At 47.6% G+C, this 18,189-nt stretch overlaps 1 protein-coding gene across 1 annotated transcript; it reads right to left on the reverse strand.

The window, feature by feature from the left end:
* Window positions 1-7,602: 7,602 nt before the first annotated feature.
* On the reverse strand, window positions 7,603-11,042 carry LOC137473420 (AF4/FMR2 family member 1-like). Its single transcript, XM_068189226.1, has 5 exons — window positions 10,754-11,042; window positions 10,465-10,720; window positions 9,775-10,107; window positions 9,425-9,528; window positions 7,603-7,826 (listed from the first exon to the last, which is right to left on the reverse strand). The coding sequence occupies exons 1-4, from the start codon at window positions 10,903-10,905 to the stop codon at window positions 9,487-9,489; spliced, it is 783 nt and encodes a 260-aa protein (XP_068045327.1). The 5' UTR covers window positions 10,906-11,042; the 3' UTR covers window positions 7,603-7,826; window positions 9,425-9,486.
* Window positions 11,043-18,189: the final 7,147 nt, after the last annotated feature.

The raw sequence follows: 18,189 nt of genomic DNA on the forward strand, positions 1-18,189 counted from the left end.
GCAGGGTCTGGAGCACAGGTGTGACGAGGGGCAGGTGAGGGAGCTGGGCGTGTTCAGCCTGGAGCAAAGGAGGCTCGGGAGGCACCTGCCGGGGGCTGCAGCTGCTGCAAGAGGCTGCTGCTGTTCTCCCTCACAGCCTGAGGGCAGCTGCGGCCCCCCGGGGTCAGAAGGGCTTTGCCAAGAGCTTCCTGCTGCATCCCCTGTGGGAATCCTTAAAATCAGAGGGTTTTGGGAAAGCTGCAAAAGGCAGGCCTCGGGGACAGCAGAGCTGCAATTAGAGCTAAGCAGTAGCCATAAGACCTGTCAGCAGAAAAGTTATATAAGAAGTAGAAAAGTAAGGACAAATAGAACAATGGTCTGTGTATTAACACTTGGCTAGAATAACTCCCTAAGCTACAGAAAAGTATATCTAGTGAGACACTAGGAAGTTCTCAGCTTATGAATGGAGCTCTGTGCATTGTATTTTAAGGCTTACCAGCAGGTATTGTATTCGAAATAAGCGAGCATTGTTTTAACCAAAGGTACGTGCGCTTATAGTGGTTGGACAGAACTACTGTCAATATGCTTTGGCTTTGTGCGACTGGTCAAAAAGCTTTCCAGTGGGTTGTTACACTGAGTTCTCAGTCTGCTGTCGAGGACATGAGCTGCTGGCATCTTCCCCTTGTCATAACCATGTAATGAGAGTGATGCTAGATATTAAGCAGCTTGAGACGCGTTCCCCAGCAGTCCCATCCCGTTTGTGATTTGTACATAAACCCCCGGCCAGCAATACGCTGCTGCTTCTTTCTTCACCTTCTATGATCTGCACAGGACTGAAGCTGAGCCAGGCTCTTCAGCTTTGCCGCTTTTCAGCGTCTCTGCTCCACGTATGCCCTGTGACATCTCTCGGGTTTTTTTACGTCTTTCCTGGGCTTCTACCTAGTCCTCCTGCAGCCCTCCATGGAAATTCTTGCGCTTCCCTTTAGGCTCTGAGATGCAGAGAACTCGATGGCAGCTGCAGAAGAGAAGGCTAGTAGAGAGAGCAACGGTGAGTTTGATGTGGTTTACCTGGCACAAGCAGAAATGTGCAGCCCGTGGCTGGCTTTTACTTCTACAGCCTATTGCTACGGGAGCAGTTGCTGAAAGACATCAGGAGATTTGTGAGAGTGAAAAATGGGACGGCACGTCTAGCTGAGAAGGGGAGTGCCAAGCAGCAGAGTGTTGTGCATTCTTCCAGAGTGACTTAATTTATGGGACTAAAACAGAAATGGCACGTGGGCACGTGGTACAGCTCAGACGCAGACGTGTAGATCATCTCCACACAACCTTGGACCTTGTGATTAATTAGGCATTGAGAACATGAGCTGTGCACAGGACAGACTTCAGTGCCTCTCAGAAATACTGGAGCAGGTTTTGTGGTCAGGCAGTGCCTGGGCAGGAGTGTCAGAGCATCCCCACTGCCTCCCTCCCTCCCTCCCTCCCTCCACATCCACCACGACGTGCCATACTGTCTCACTTGCCCCTATGTCGAGCAATTTTATTTCTTAAGTACGCTATTAATTTCACAAACTTTGATATTTGGGAGATAGCTTCTTTTAAACCCCAGCTAAAGCCAAGAGGGGCTAAGAGAGAAGATAACCACTGCTTGTACAGAAAGAAAAATAGGCCACGAGGGATCGTTCTGATACTCTTGTCTGATCTCCTGCCATCTCCCAGCCAGGTCTGAACAGTCTGCAGCAAATAAAATCTAAGAACATCTGACCCTAAAATGACAGGTCTTTGACAAGGGGTCACCGCCTCTGGTATGGGAAGAGTTGGAAGTCACATGGTTCTAGCTCTGAGCAGGATCCTAAAACAGGCATCCCATTTGTAGTTCAATGCATACCCCCGCCCCAACACTCTTGTTCAGGGCTCTGAAGGTGTATCCCTAAGGACTGGCAAGAAAAGTGCAAAGCAGGTTTACAAGGAACAGCCCTGTTCCCAGAACATTGTTAATCTGAGATGGCACCACAGCTAAATACATTTTGTATAGAGCTGGTTTTAGAATCTCTATTGCTGGAAATGTGCTAATGACGACAAAGTATAACAAATAAAAATACAGGATTACTGTGATGACAAACTGCAGTGACCTACCTGCACATAAAACTGTTGTGATTTACCACCTGCCCTGGCAAGGGGACAGTGACGACAAAAGAATATTCCCCCCGCACTCCATGCTGAGGGACAGAGCAGCCACACAGTGGTAGGAGGCCCTACCCCCCACACCTTATTTATTTACGTTCAAAGGAGATTGTGGTCCGTTTGCTTATACTTGCCCAGCTTCAAACTCCATTTAATACTCCTCTTTCCCAACGGAATCTCATTCCTAATAGAGCCTTTCCGGCAGCAAAACTCTTTGGATTTGACATCCTGCTAAAATACTCAGCTAAGAACAGAAAAGTTCAGAAGACAAAGCACACGGTACTTGCATTTTTTAAAATACAAACCGAATACATGCATGCACTTCTACCAGAAGGACTGCAGTCTTCCCTTCTGTTTGAACACCGGCTGGGAAAATTATTTCAACTAGAAACGCCTGCCTGCAGAGGGGGATGCAGCCCTGTGGAAAACCGGGCCTGCCCTGGCAGAGACCTCCAAGCACGGGAGAAGCAGCAGGAGGCAACAATGATCCCAGCCAGGAGGGATACCCTGCCTGTCTCCAGGATCTTGCAGATACGGTGGGATCTGGAGGCAGTTACTGCAGGGTCAGTGTTGGTAAGCCTCATGGGCTTACCACATCAAATGACACCGAGGCTTAATTCACAAACAAGTTGTCAGCAGCTGATAAAAATTCAGCCAATTAGCCCGTTCAAGCTTAATTAGAACAAATGACTGGGAAATTCTTAACCCTAAACTGTTCCCACAATCAGATAGGGCTTTCTGTCCTTATTTAGGCTGAAACTGTTCTTGGGACTATTTTCAGCGTCACTGCAGTGGAGAGTTTTGCAAACCCAAGTACTCTGTTCCAGATACTTCGCTTACATTGTTTTGCTGGCTGCTTTTGCCACATCTGTATTTGTTTTCTAAAGCTTTGCCTGTTCTCTCCACTGTAACTGCTAGCAAATAGCGCACAGCCAGCCAGGAGATGAAACTTGTATTTGTAATTCCTCCCTGGCTCAGTCTGCAAGGCTGGTGTGGCTGCCACTTGGTGGCATTTTAACGCAAGTAGAAGCAGGCAACTGTGCAGCTCTGGCTGTTCCTGAGAGTGGCGGCAGGGCCAATGAGAAACATTTGCTTGACAGGCAAGACTTAACATGGGCCAAGAATTGCTCAGACATTGTCTTCCCCTGCATGCATTTTCCAAGAAAGGAAAAAAATAAATAGGACAGTGCAAATCAACATTCCAAACTGGGAGAAATTGTAAATCCACTCACAGCTCTGTAAAGCCCATGGCCACAGGAACAGCCGGCACAGCGCTGCTGAAGGCACACAGGGCACTGCTATTTCCAGCCCCTTTGGCATTAGGGTAAAAGTCACCCCTCTGCATGTCTGCGGTGCTGATTCACACCCACTGGTTTTGAGCAGAAGGTCAGTTACTGTCCTTAATTAAAGTTTTCATCACTAACAGAAGGTCAAAGCTGGCAGACAAAAGGAACAGGTCAAACAGTCATCTTGTTCATGTCCTAGAATAGCCCCAAGTGAAAACAATGAGCATCTTTCCTAACCCACTGCAGGCCCCTGACCTGGCTCCAGGTTGAAATACCATGGATTTTTAAAAATTTTCTGTTATTTCATAGAATCACAGAATGGCTTGGGTTGAAAGGGACATTAAAGATGGTTGAGTTCCAGTCCTCCTGCTATGGGCAGGGACAACTCCAGGGACAAGGAGTAAATCAGGTTTGATAGGTAAAATGGGGAGAAGGGAACATAGACCTTCCTTCCACCCATTAGGGCAGCTTATCCCTGAGAGGCGCTAAGGCTTTTAATAGAGTGAACATAAAAGGCCAGTCCCTTGAAGATGCAGAAAGACCCAGCCATGATCCTGGTTGTCCTGCAGGGCCAGAAGGCAGAATGACTGCAGGCAGGAGCCCTTTCTACAGAAACTCCTTTGGGAAATGTAGGCATTTTGCTAGTATTTATTTCCTGTTCATTTTCTTGAGCCTCAAACCCGCAAACAGGTGGCTACTGCTCAATCTGTGCAGACATCTTCCTACATCATGAAATGATGTGGAAAAGGGAGATAATTCTTTCTTGTAATCACAATTATTTTGGGATACCATCCTTCTCTCCCCACTCGCACAGGTCTTCAGAGATAGGGAAGGCATGTGACAGCATCAGGGCGAAGGCAGACACACCACTGGATGTGAGGATGGCAGGATGCTGCTGTCACACACCAGGAAATCTTGGTGTAGACAAGGGTGTCAACACACTGGACTAGCATGTTGATAAATCAAGATTCCAGAATCTCTCACTGAGATCAAGCATCCGTGTTTTATTGACTGTCTTATGACCATTATCAATACTTTGCTTTGATATTGCAATACAGTGACTTTTGAGCGGGAAGATGGAGGAATATGACTGTGAAAAGGAACCTGCTCAGCGGTGTTTGAGGCACAATGAAACTTCTTGTGCAAATAAAACTTCTTGCCTAACGGTTTTTGAACTTGCTTCTACTTCTAAATATCTTGTATAAATAACATTGATCCAAAGCCCATCAAAAGGTGGGCTTTGGATCATTGAAGGTGACTGAAAAACTTGAAGGGTTTGGGGTTTTTCCTTTTTTTTTTTTTCACAGAAGTGTGATTTCTCTGAAAAAAACAACTCCTTGAGCCATACTGCGGGAATAATTTCCAGGAAATCTTTGGGTAGAGAAGGGTGTCAACTGAACACACCAGTGCTGCGGATGCTGCCTCCACTGTTAGCCTGGCAAGGGAGAAGTGCTTGCAAACAGCTCATGTTTCCCTTTTGGGTTCCCTTGGCAGGTTTCTAAGTCACTGGGTCCTGAGTCCTCTCCCATAGGAAGGATGCCCTACTTTGGTACCAGATTCTGCTCTTGGACACTCACTGAGACCACCAGTGCTTGTAGGCAAATATCCAAATGCAAAATGTGCCTTATGTTCCACATTCAGCCACTTAATCCCTCCTTTATCAGAAGAGATTCCTCTCCCTGGAAGCTCTCAGACTCACAACAATGTCCAAGCAATCCTAAGGACCCGTTGCAGTTTTCCATCCCCACCAAGCCAAATGCCAAAAAGCAGCCCAAGGAGGAATCTTCCCTCTAGTCCCATCCCTCCAGCACAGGAGAAAGACGGAGCTGTTTCCAGCCACATTTTGGGTGTTATTTTGCCACCCAAACTTGGGTCTGTCAAAGCTGAAACTGAGCAAGACCCTCAGTAACACAGTCTGAGTGCAGATTTCCTTGTCAGCAACAGGTGTGAAAATTGTCCTGTTAGTTACTCCTAGGGGACACACTTACAGACCGTCATGACATGGGCCCATTCAGACAATTCATTGCACTAGGTAATTTCATAGGTAGGTGTCACACTGCGATACGAAATTACTCGCACACAGACGTTAGATGTGAAAGGGGCAAGAAAAGAACTCAAAGAGAGGATTTGGTTTTCTGACTCCACTAGATATAGAATTCCAAAAGTGACAGTGTATTGGAGGATGAAATTGCCACCTCTCCAACCACGCTGGTTAAACTAACAGTTCATCAATTCTTTCTACCCACAAACAAGAATGTAAAACAAGCATTATTTACAAGAAGAGTGTGAGAAAATTCAGTAGAAATATGTAAACATCAGAAGGTATAGAAAACTTTTAGAAGAACTTTAAAACTTTCAAAAGAACAGGGTGACAGTAGGTACCACCCTCCGTCTCTTCTTTTGCAAGGTAGAAAAGCATTACCCTCAAAAAACACAACAGTTTTCCAAAAGTAACCAAGAAAATCTACAACTGTATTTAAAACAAAAGTAATGTGCAGGTGCTTTGCATTGAACAAAAAGAAAATAAATAAAACCAAAGTTTTCTAAGGCTTCAGAAGAACAGAGAACTTGGAACTATTTACATCCTGGAGACCCAGTTAAGGCATTTGGTTCCAGTCTGGGTCACTGTAAATTCTGTCTCCTTCTGTGTATGAGGTCAGGCCAGCTCTTGGTCACGTCACTTGGCTTTCCAGAGCAGAAAACTCTGGAACAAAAGGAGGAAGAGAGAAAACATTTGGTTGGATTCATCCAAGAGGCACACCTGGCAGAACACAATCAATGACTCGAGTGACTTTACTCCAAGAGGACCTGCACAACTTTTTGACTTTCAGCAGCTGCCTCTTTCTGGAGAGGATTTTTACAGCCTCCCAGCCACTCAGCCAGGCACATCGTGCTTATTTTCTATTGCAAGTTTGCCAGCAGACCATGGCAATGCATCCCTTTGCCCAGAGGGGCCCACAAACCTTGGTCTTTTATGGAAAATGACACTGCAAAGGCCCCATGGGGTGGCAGGTTACAGCTTTTCAGTATTCCCCACTGCTTGTACCACAGGACAACACAACATTTGTAATGATTAAGCTGTACAATCAAAAACAGCTTATCAGCAGCTCTAGGAAATCCTTTTGGCCAATACTGATCAAAGGCCCAGCAAGGAGTCAAAAATTCAAGTGCTGTTCAGCTGTAGCCAAGCTACTTAGCAGGTGCTGCCCTGACAGGGCAGCTCTCCCCCATCCCTCCCTCTCTCTTTGCTCCCAAAAGAAGTGCTCAGGAGGAAGCAGAAGCCGGGCTGGCTACAGGGCCAGCCCTGTCTGGTGTCTTCAGTAACTACAGGCAGGGCTGTAAAACAAACACTTACTGTTCTAACTTCAGGTCTTCTTCTCTTGTCTTGTCTGCTCTTGTCCTTACGTGGCAGAGAAGTCACTGGAAAAGGATTCTTCTCATCCCCTGCAGATCCCTGAAAAACCACAGAGAGAAAGCTGGTCAGAGAGAGATGCCTAAAGCAATTCCAAAGCCAGGCTTTCCTAAATTCCCAGAGAAAACGTTCATTTCTCCCAGGCATAGTCTATGCAACGAGCTCTCCCCCTCTTGCCTTCTTTCCTAGCACTCCCTCCAATAATCAAAATGGAACCTTGGCTTCTCACCTGGCAGCTCTCAGTGCTTTGTACCATTAAACTTTTCCCAAGCACAGAAAAATTCAGGAGCAGGTTCCTTGTTCAATGGCTGAGAGTGCAGTGAGGACTGGAAGCAGGAAAATTATCAGGAAAAAGCAAGCAATTAGAAGGCAGCTAATCAGTGTGCACAGTCTGGCCTAACATATAGCCCTGCCCCCGCCCCCCACAAAACATCCTCGACCCCATACCTCCAGCTGTCAGTAAAGAGCCAAATTTTTAAAAACAGCCAGTAAAATCTGATTTTTTTAACCCATAAATGCAACAATTTTGTCAGCATGCTATAAAACCTGAGGCCCAGGTTGCAGCCACACCCACAGGTTATTTATAAATAAATCAAAATTTTATTTTATAAACCCACTGCAGTTGCCTACAGTCAGAAATGGTCACTTATCGGAGAGGATGTTTCTGAAGTGAATCCCACAGCACACCTGGGTTGCAGGAATCCTCCCACCAGCTCTCCTGGGTACCACTGTTGATGCCCTGGGATTGCTCCTTGTGGTCTTCCTCCACTTTCCTGTGCTTGGCAAACAAAGGATCCTGGCTTATGGCAGGGTTATCCACGGCAGGCAGGTCCAGGTCATCAGTCGCAGTTCTGGGTCTCTTTTGGGTCGTTGTGGTCGAATTTGGTGCACGTTGTGCAGCAGTCATGGCCGGCAGTGCTGGCAGCACCACATTTTTCCTCTCAGTTTGGAACGAATCTTCTGATGCTCTGGACCAGAGAAGCAAATTCATGATCATGATGTACATATAACCTAGGCATTTCTTAAAAGTTCGCCTACATCCTGCCATTCATGCCAATGTCTCAATTAGACATCACTTCCAAAGCTGAGCGGCTACAAATAAGAGGGAGTTTGAATTGGCAGAGACTTTCGCATTCAATAACAGTGGCCCAGCAGATTTCTGATCATCTGAAATCAGGATGACCTGGGAATTCTGGCAGCAAGAAGCAGCCCCAAATAGCTCTCAACCTGTTTCACCACTGCTCATTTCCATCCTTTCTAGCCAGCTTCGCAAAGTTTCCAAGAACACACCAAGCAGTGAATCCCAGCTCATGGACCGCAGCATCAGAAGAGCAGGAAATGAAGTTAAACCCAGGGAGAAGGCTCAGGTGTGAGGCTGCACTTCTTGCCTAACTCTGCTGGGTATGGGACGGTCCGCTCACCTCTTTCAGCACCCACTTTTCCCGTGTTTTGGTCCCTAGTCACTGCACACGTGCTCTCCAGCTGCTCTGCCTTGGCTCAGCTGATGCTGCACCGAGGATGATTTGACACAGAGCACAGCACCATCCTCGACCCGATCCAGACTCCTCTCTGCCCAAAACTACCTCCTACCCTTCCCACTCCAAAAGCCAGCGCATGACTAAGACAGCTGCTCATTTTCCCTGAGGAAAAGGGAGGAAGGAACTCCAGAATTAAAGCTCTTCCATTCCTACTGCGATTGGAACATCCCTTCCCCCAGCCAGTCATCAGCCCCGACACCTCTGTGCTTTCAAAGGATGTCAGAAGGGAAGGGCTCCCTACCCTTACTCACCTACACCTTCAGAGTGGTTTTCTGCACTGGTTGCTTCTGTGGGAATTGTCAAAATCAGAGAGTTTTAGGAAAGCTACAAAAAGCAGACCTCAGAGACAACAAAACTACAATTAGAGCTAAGCAATAGCCGTAAGATTTATCAACAGAAAAATTATATAAGAAGTAGAAAAACAAGGACAAATAGAACAATAGTCTGTATATTAACACTTGCCTAGAATACCGCCCTAAGCTACAGAAAAGTACATCTAGCAAGATATTAAGAAGTTCTAAGCTTAATAATAGAGCTTTGTGCATTGTGTTTTAAAGCTTACAAACAAGAATTACATTCAAAATAAGGAAACCCTCTTTCAACAAAAAATGCATGTACTGCTAGTAGTTAGATACAACTACTATCAATATGCTTTTGTTTTGTGTGATTAGTCAAAAAACTTTTGAAGTAAGTTGTAACATTAAGTTCTTTGTGTGCTACCAAAAATGTAGACTACTACTGTCTTCCCATTGTCATAACCATGTCGTAAGACTAATGCTAAAAAAGAAACTTAACACGCGTTCCACAGCAATCCCATCCCATTCATAATTTATACATAAACCCCCAACCAACAATAGCTTCCAGCATGTAAAGGCCAATCTGCAGCAGCTGTAGCTGCAGAATGCACATCACGTTAGAAGCAAACTCTTGAGTGTCTGGACAGGAGATACAGGAGTTCTTCATCTTTCCCTTCTGAAGAGAGACTTAGATTTACACATCTTTCTGACATCCCATCACTGCATACTCACTTCAGTTTATTGGAGCCTTTGTTTGCTGAAAGCGGAAATTATTTTGTTGGGATTTTTTTGTCTCATTCCTTTTTCTTCCTGGGAGTATCCCCCTTGTCTTCCCTCTAGCAGCAAGAATAAAAACAGGGAAAAAAAATCACTCAGGTCTTGGAAGTTCACCTAAAGTACAGAGCACTACAGCTCAGTTTGATAGATTCTGGCTGAAAACAGAAAAAAACAACACACTGGAACTCCCTTTAGAGGAGAAGCATCACGGCTCTACTGCCAGCCTATGAAGGGGAAACTCCACACGGGTTTTTCAAACACCACCTTGGTCATTGTCCAAACCCACTTCCTCTAGCCCCTCTCACCTTCTTTTTGGGGGACTCCTCAGGACTCCTCATGGCTTTCCTCTTCACGTCTGCCTCCCTTGCAGGCGAGAACAACTTCTTCTCCCCAGGAGGCAAGGGCACCTTCCCTTTGTGCAAATCCCCAGGCCTGTGGCCACTGGGCATGAAGGCATCATACTCCTGAGCATGTCTCAGGAGACTGGGCTCCAAAAAGCCTTTGGTGTTGACCTGGTGGGAGCCCTTTCTCTTCTCAGAGGCCTTGTGAAGTGCCGGCTTCAGGCCTTTTTTGTCGGTGGCTTTTGGCTTCACTGTTTTCTTGACTTTGGGCTGGTCCTTGCAAGACTGGCCTGTGACCTGCAAAAGACCAGCCTCACTCTCTACCTTCCAGACTCTCTTGGATTCGTCATGTACCTGGGACATACTTGGCCTTTTGATACCCAGAGTATTCTTGGGCAAGGCCTCCTTGGTGTGCACAGGAGGCTTCAGAAAGCTGGGCTTGGATGTAACATCAGATTCGTGGGCAGGCTTGGCCACTTGGCCACAACTCTGGTCAGGAACCTTGGGCACGTGGGCAGAGCTCTTGTCAGGCTCCTCGTGCTTCCTGTTCTCAGAGGGTTTTTGCACTCCCAGCTTCAGGCCTTTTCGGAAAGCAGGTTTTGGTTTCTCTGCTTCTTGGACTTACAGCTTGTCTTTGGAGGACTGGTCTCTGACCTCCAACGGACCAGGCTCGCTCTCCAGCTTCAGGACTTTCTTGGATTTGTCATGCTCCAGGGGCTCGCTGGGCCTTTTGATACCCACAATCTTCCTGGGCAAGGCCTCCTTGGTGTGCCCAAGAGGCTTTAGAGAGCTGGGTGTGCTCATACCATGAGATTCCTGAGGAGCCTTTGTCACTTGGCCAGAGGTCTTATGAAAATGCTCGGTCATTTGGCCAGAGGTCTTGTGAGTGTCCTCGGCCACTTGGGAAAAGGTCTTGTGGAAATCCATGGCCACTTGGCCACAGCTCTTGTAAGAAGGCTCCCTTGCCTTGGAGTGGTGCTGGCAGGAATTGCTGCTGATGCCCCGCTCCTGCTTCACACCCTCCTCACGTCCATGCCCATGGGCAATTTCCATGGGGCCCTCTCTTTGTACTGCTCTTCGCTTTATCTGGGTCATTAGGTTGTCAAGGTGCCACTTTTTAGAAGCTGATGGCTCAGGCTGCCAACAAAAGAGAAAAGAAGGATTCAAGACTGATGCCTTTTTGGCTCTTTCTGTCCTAGCACAGCTCCCCAGAGCCCAGAGACTCTTGCCCAGAAGTCTGGCCTTTGGCCTGTGAAGAACTGACTCTAAACTAACAGGCCACAGGCACTAACTTGCTCCTTGAGCATGGTATGATGGAACCCCACACAAGGTGCTGTTTCTGCTTGGTTTCTAACTCTCAACACTGTTTATGGTCAAAGAACTTAGGCTGGCCTCCAGGCAGGCTCCTTCTGCCAAGACTGAAGTTCTGCTCAGCAGAGAGATCTCTTGTAATTTACCAGAAGCCCTGGCCAAAATGGGCAGGGTTACCTTTGCCTGCAATGGAAATTCGGAAGTCTCTGTTCTAGCAGGTGTCCGAAAAGGTGGCAGGAGAGGTGACAGGGGGCTGCTCATTTCCTGGAAAGAGAAGGAGAGAAGAAGCTCACAGGAGTTTTGCTGATGGACACAGAGGCAGTTTCACGCTTCCCAGAGTCAGAGGGATCCACCTCCCCATGGATTGGTACCGGCTTTCCCATGGAGATCTGGTATTGAAGAGCACCCACCTCCAATATTCCTTCAATGGACTGCTCATACATGTGCACGATGGGCTGAAACAAGAAAGAGGGAAGCACTGTGAGTTTGTTTGGGTATTTTACTCCTTGATACCAAACAAGCATGCGCTCAGCAAACATTTGCTGTCCAACAGCTCTAGAAATGTCTTTCAAGTCCATTCATAATGAAATGCTAATAAGGAATAACAGTTCCATCTGAAGGGCAGTAAGGAACAGAGACCAGGCAGAGCAAGAGCTGAAACCACCAGTCACCTCCTGCAAGATCAATGTCTGGCTTCCCTGGCAGTCAGGAAACACCGTTTCCATTGCTGACTTTGCTGACTTTTATTTAATATGGTTAAGAAAGTCTGTTTCTGCAGTGTGCTCCCTTCATTGAAAATCACTTTCCTTTAGTTGCTATTGTAGCAGCGAAGCTTGGCCTGCAAAGGCACAGGCTGTCTCTGCATGTGAAAGAGTTGAGCAAAAAGTGTCATTAGTTAAGAAAAAACAGTTAGAAATAAAAGTTCCCAATCCTAGAGAAATTCCCAGTTCAGTTCTAGAGAAGGAGGAATATTTGTCATTCACCCAAATGAAATCAGACTCATTTTTCTGAAGGAAAAAAAAACAAAACAAAACAAATAAAACCAAAAAAAAAACCAGAACAACTTTGACCAAAATGCAACCCTTGCAAGGTGCAGTTGTTGCTTGGCTTCCAGTTCAGAACAGTCAGGTAACTTGGGCTGGCTCCAGGCTGGATCCTCCTGCCAAGATCGAGCTTTTGCTTGGCAAAGCACTTGACCATCATCACTTGGGCTCCTGGAAAGACATCCTACTACTTATTACACACAACATTTGAACACAGAAAAAGGTTCAGGCCTTCAGGCACAGGAGCTTTTCTGAAGGACTAAAGCAGAGACCACAAACTTCAAACTAAGCCCAGCTAATGGACCAGCTCTGCAAGGTTGCTTTGATTCTGGCCAGGATTTGATTCTGGCACAAGGAAAGCACCCACACATGGAGCTCGTGCAAGATAGAGAAGACTCTTCATCTGTTTTCAGCCAACTTCAAGGCAGGCGTCTTCATTCCACCTGAGAATAGAAATGCTCTGGAGTTGTCCACAAATTCTGCTTCTTGGCTCCAGACTTTGCAAACTGCAGAGGAACACAGCTTGACTTGCCCTTTTTTTTTTTTTTTTTTTTTTGTTTGTTTGGATGGGATTTTTTTGACACTCCTTTTTAAACACACTTCAAGGAAGATGCCACATTCCTGTTCCTTTCTGCACACTGACACTCCCTAACTGGGCCCTGCCAGGAAGTCTGTCAGTGCAGGCAATACAAGGCTCTCTGTTGGGGTTGAGGGATTCTTAAAGACCTGAACAAGAAGGTTGGCTTTACAAACAGCTTTGCTCAGGTGCTGGGAGAAGAGGTAAAAGCTGGCACAGAAGGACAAGAGATACATCGGAGCTTCACGTGTGCTGTATTTTTAAGGCAGCTCACAGTTAATTTGGAAAGATGCCTTAAAGAGACTGGGGTGACACAGGAGAGTGAAGGTTCTGCTTTGGGGAAGAGAGGACAGAGCCGTTCAGTGTCTCTGTGAAGGCAAAGCGACTCCCTGCACGGTTATCCCCTGTGGGTTAAGTCACTCTGCACTGGATCTGCTTAGCTATTCAGGCTGGAAGCCTCAAGTTTTCCGTGCCGCCAGGAAAAGAAGTCATCAATACGGAATTCCCAGCTGCAGGTGACACATGCCTTAGACATCGAATGAGCCAAAGTCCTGGCCTGGAAGAAATGTCCAGCAGCAAAGCAATGTCAAAATCCTCAGGAAGCTGACAGTGGACAGATTGGTTCTGTCCAGCATGTGCTGTGCCCCAGAGCAATGAGACACACAGGGGACAGCACACATCCTTCTCAGGGATTGCTACTCCTGATACAAGCCATCAAGAAGGTTGGGAAGGGAAAGACCCTCCTCCATTTCCTTGTGAAACAAACGCAGAAGCACTCACTGGGGTGATCAGCACATGAGCTGGCTAATCTACTTGCAGTGATTAATGGGAGAAACTGCCAGTCCAGTTCTCCTGCAGACCTCTCACCCCAGTCTCCCCCCTTGCGAGTCAAACAGAATCCTCTATTCATATTCTATTAATAGCCACTTGATAAACAACCTTGGAAATTCACTCTCTACTTCAAACAGGCATTTGGAAAGCTGCTTCCCTGGAAAATCATGTAGCTGCATTTAAAGCCATCCCATCAGTGTAATTAGACAGAAGATCTCAGACATTCAGAAAACACCAGGTCAAATCCCCCTGCTCCTCGTCTTCCACTTATGCATGTACTCAATCCCACCTGCCCCACAACAAAACACCAATAAAGTGTCCCATCACGGGAAACCAGAACCTTTAAAGTGTCCCTGGCCTTTGAAAGACTACTGCAAAATGAGGGAAACTCTGCTTGCTCTGATATTTATGGACGTCAGGGAAGGAAAAGCATGCAGGCACAGTGGATGCAGGTATGTATTTCTACTCTACTGCACAGTCTTCTCTATGCATACAATTGCTAAATTCTTCTTTGCAAATCCAACTTCCCAAGTGTCCCAGGTTGCAAGGGGAGAGCCTGGTCTGCCCCAGCAGTGACACTTGCTCCAATACCACAGCAATAATCAGCTCCTGAAAGTTTAATCATTCCTAGAGCAGAGGCACAGCTGCCTCATCTCATACCGAAGGGCTGTTATTTACAAAAAAATCAGGTTTTTGCACTGGATGGCATTCCAAATTCAGAGTAGATGGGTCTGCTGTCTATTGAAATGCCCAGACTTTTTAGATAAGCCTGTAGATCCCCCAGTCTCCCCAGCCCTGGAGACACCTTTGCTGCCCGTGTCTGGCCTGGCCATTGAAGGTGTTTGTCAAGATGCTCTTCAAAGCCTTTGCAAACCTGATCGCTGCCATCACTCATAACCCTGCACAGCTCCCTTAAAGTCAGGGAATTTTGGAAGCTTTGGGAACTGCACCTCCAGGCTTTAACACCAACATGCCCAGCACCTAGGAGCCTTGGTGCAGGGGGACTCTACACTCCCAGCCCCTCCATCTCCAGGGGGAAAACAGGTCAGCACTGGAGAGTTAAAAATAGTCCTGTATGTGCTGCAGCTGCTCTACACTTGATGTGTCACCAGGAAAACCCCAACAACCTGGCTGTTCAAAGAGGCAGATGAAACTGAATGTCTGCCATGAAACATCACCTCAGTCCTCATCATCTTCAAACAAGTTCCACAAGAAGCAAAACTCGCACAAATCGCCCCCACCCCAAAAAACCACAACTCGCGCTTTGCTCCAGACTGAAGCTGGAAACTACTCCTAGGCCAAAAGCATCCCAAACTGCAGAAGGGTGTGCCCTGGCTCCAGTAGTAAGAGATTGGCTTCAGAATGTTCAGCAGAGAATCTGCCCTGACCCCAGCCATCGTCCAAGCCTGGGTCTGTAACAGAAGCTCTGAAAATACCAATGGGCTCTGAAGCCGCTCTCACTGACAGGACAATCCTTACTTCATTTGTCCCACTTTGGAATTCTGATTCTTGCATTGGAGGGGGAATTCTTTTTCTAAACCATCACAACATTCATCACAGCACCTGGGAAGCCAAGATTATATCACATTAATTCCTACCTCTTGTCATGGTTCTGGTTGTCTGTCGGTTCCATTATGAAGCCTCAGCTTGAGTCAGCTTCTCTGGAAGAGAACAAACAGATATTCACCATCTGCATGAGTTCATGCCTAAAGCAGAGGTCAGGATCTCCAGGGACTTGCTGCACCCAGAACCTGGAGTGCCTGACTGGGAGTCATTGCAGTGCTCCCTAAACATAAACCATCCAAACATGGGGATTACACGTCGCTGAGAAGAGGAGATCCAAGAGATCCGTTTTCCCCTTCCCTCAGGAGTGATGCTGCTTTCCAAGTCAGCTCTTAGCTCCGGATTTGGCCAAGAGCACGACAAACCAGGCCACTGCTACAGGCTTCAGGAAATTTAGTTCCGTTTTCAGAACAAAAAAGTCGCTGCCTGTCGGCAACAAAATGGGCCCCACGTGAATGGCAGCATTTGTGGAAAGAAGAAGGAAAAGAAATGGAGGGCAAAAAAAAAGCCTTGAAAAGACAGTTGTATATGAACAGGTAACCATATTCCCCCAGCAGATGCAAAAAATCTCAAAAATGCAGAAAAAGGACTGAAAACGTTTACATTTCAATTGGTGACGCTCACTTGCAGCATCTCACACTCCAGAGGGAGCAGAATCATTTCTCGCTGGGGAGGAGGCTGCAGGAGCATTCTGTGAAGTCTTGTGAACCACCCCACTTAGGGCAACTGGTGTGAAACAGGAGCAGAGACATTTGGGGGAAGAGGTGAAGCAGCTGAGCTCTAGGCAGTGGCTTTAACATCAGGGAAGGGACCAGCAGAGAACCATTCGGCAAGCCACAGAGAGATACAGGCCACTACAGATGGGAATCCTGTCAAACACCCGCCTCCCCATGCTGCTGGGAAGCCTAAGAATGGACACTCACACTAAGCTCCGAGGACACATCTGGAAGCAAACAAACGCTGCATCTTTGCTGCCTCCTCACCATCATGAAAACCAAAATGTTGGCTGGAAAGCAAACTGCTTAAAAGAACAAGGTGCTCACTTGAATTTAAAGATAAACGAAGGTGGGAGAAGTAGCAAGTGCCTACAGGGAGAAGTCATTCCAACTTTCTTCCAACTTCTGTTGAATGGACCTGGCACCGGCATAACTTGTGTGGAGAGACATGCACATCCACTTGTGAATAAACAGCATGGCTTGGAGGCCTGCTCTACCACCAGCTTATCCTTAACATGGCCACAAAGCACACGAGTGGCCAGCAGGAAAATCTGGATTTCACGAAACAGTCAAAACATTTTTCAATTCCTTTGACAGGGCCAGGTTTTCAACCACACTGCCGTCCCATGGATTTGAGGTTGCGCAGGTGGCGTTAACCTGACACTATTCGTGCAAGGCAAAAATGCTCTTGCAACCCAGCTGTGCTTCTGGACACAAGCGTTCCTCACTGTGGAGAGGAAAGCAGCTACTCCTGTGACCCTGATGGGAATTCCTACAAGCTTTTGACAGTGCTGTATTTGCCAGGCTCATTTCTGCATCCCCTAGCAGGACACATTTGATTGCTCTTCTCTCTGCCTTCTCCATCCAGCCACAGGCAAAGAGCTGCTCTAATGAAACAAGGAAGCGTGGAAGCTGCTTGGAAACTTAAACCTCATGTACCCATCTCAAGAGCTTGTCCTTCAAATGTTGCTATCACTAAACCTCACATGATATTTTTATGGGCAAAGCTTGGTGTTTTGCATATATTGAGGCATTGGAAGGGATAACTTGACATACAGTCAGAGAACACACGGCATTCACAGAACCACAGCCCCATAAAACCATAGAAGCATAGAATGTTTTAGGGTGGAAGGGGCCTTAGATTTCTCCTAGTTCCACCCCTCTGCCGGGGCCAGGGACACCTTTCACTAGACCAGGTTTCGCAAAGGCCTGTCCAGCCTATCCTTGAGGGATTCAAATATTCTGGTGGCCACTGTTGTTACACACACATGATAAACAAATCTGGATGGACAGAGCCATTGTAATTGCAATGGCCTTGATTCCTAAAACTGGAAACATGGTAAAGCGATAGCTTTGGCTTCACTTTGGGATGTGGGTGTTTCCACACGAGCTTTGCCACCTACCTCTGGAGTCCCTGGCTGCGACAGTTCAACTGTAAGAGAGGCCCCTGGCAGCTGCTCCCACTCCCAATGGGGCAATCCCAGGCCCCAGCTGGAGCACCTGCTTCAGGCACTGCCCAGGAAAAGCCCAGAGTTCCCCCTGCCACACATCTGCTGGCTCTGGCCTCAAGCCTCTCCTTCTCAGTGCTGGCACCTTTTGGCAGCACATGGGGCAGAACCCAGGGGCCTTTGCCATGTCACCCTCCTTTCCTAGGGATTGCCTGGCTCTCCTGCTCCTTAGAGACACTTAGGATTCAAGCTAAATCAGCAGCAAGCCCTCCTGCAACCTTGCCCTCTCCACCTGAAAGTGATTTGCCCCACTGCAGGCTGGAGAATAACAATGCTAAATATTTGCATAAGGAAGGCCTTAAAGGCAATTTCCCTGGTCAGCGACTCCCAGCAAACTGCTGTCAGCTTGCAGAGGCAGGAGCAAGAGGCTGGGTTTGAAACTGCTGCCATTTGGGCCCAGCGCTGGAATGCAGCAGAGACGGCCGTGGCTGGCCTGTTTGCACCCTGGCAGCCAAGCGCAGAATTACCTGGCACAAGCTGGCCTTGGGGGCGAGGAATGGCTCCCCAGTGGCAATAAAGGCGCTGCGAACAGGCTTTCTGGCCAAGCAGTGCTCCCCGAACAGAGCTGCGCTCCCTCCGTGCTGCTGCAGCCCGCGGGGCACTGCCTGAAGACGGTTCTGCCGTTGGCAGAGCCCGAGTGCCAACGGTCTCCAGGTGCGGTGTCCCGGTGCCACGGGGGGTCAGAGGGCACGGAACCCTGCTGGAGGGTCACAGGTCACAGAACCCTGCTGGAGGGTCACGGGTCACAGAACCCTGCTGGAGGGTCACGGGTCACAGAACCCTGCTGGAGCCTGCCCACACCCCCGCTGCACTGCGGGAACCCAGGCCTG

This window comes from Anomalospiza imberbis, chromosome 4 (genome assembly GCF_031753505.1).
Source record: "Anomalospiza imberbis isolate Cuckoo-Finch-1a 21T00152 chromosome 4, ASM3175350v1, whole genome shotgun sequence".
Classification (NCBI taxonomy): Eukaryota; Metazoa; Chordata; class Aves; order Passeriformes; family Viduidae; genus Anomalospiza; species Anomalospiza imberbis.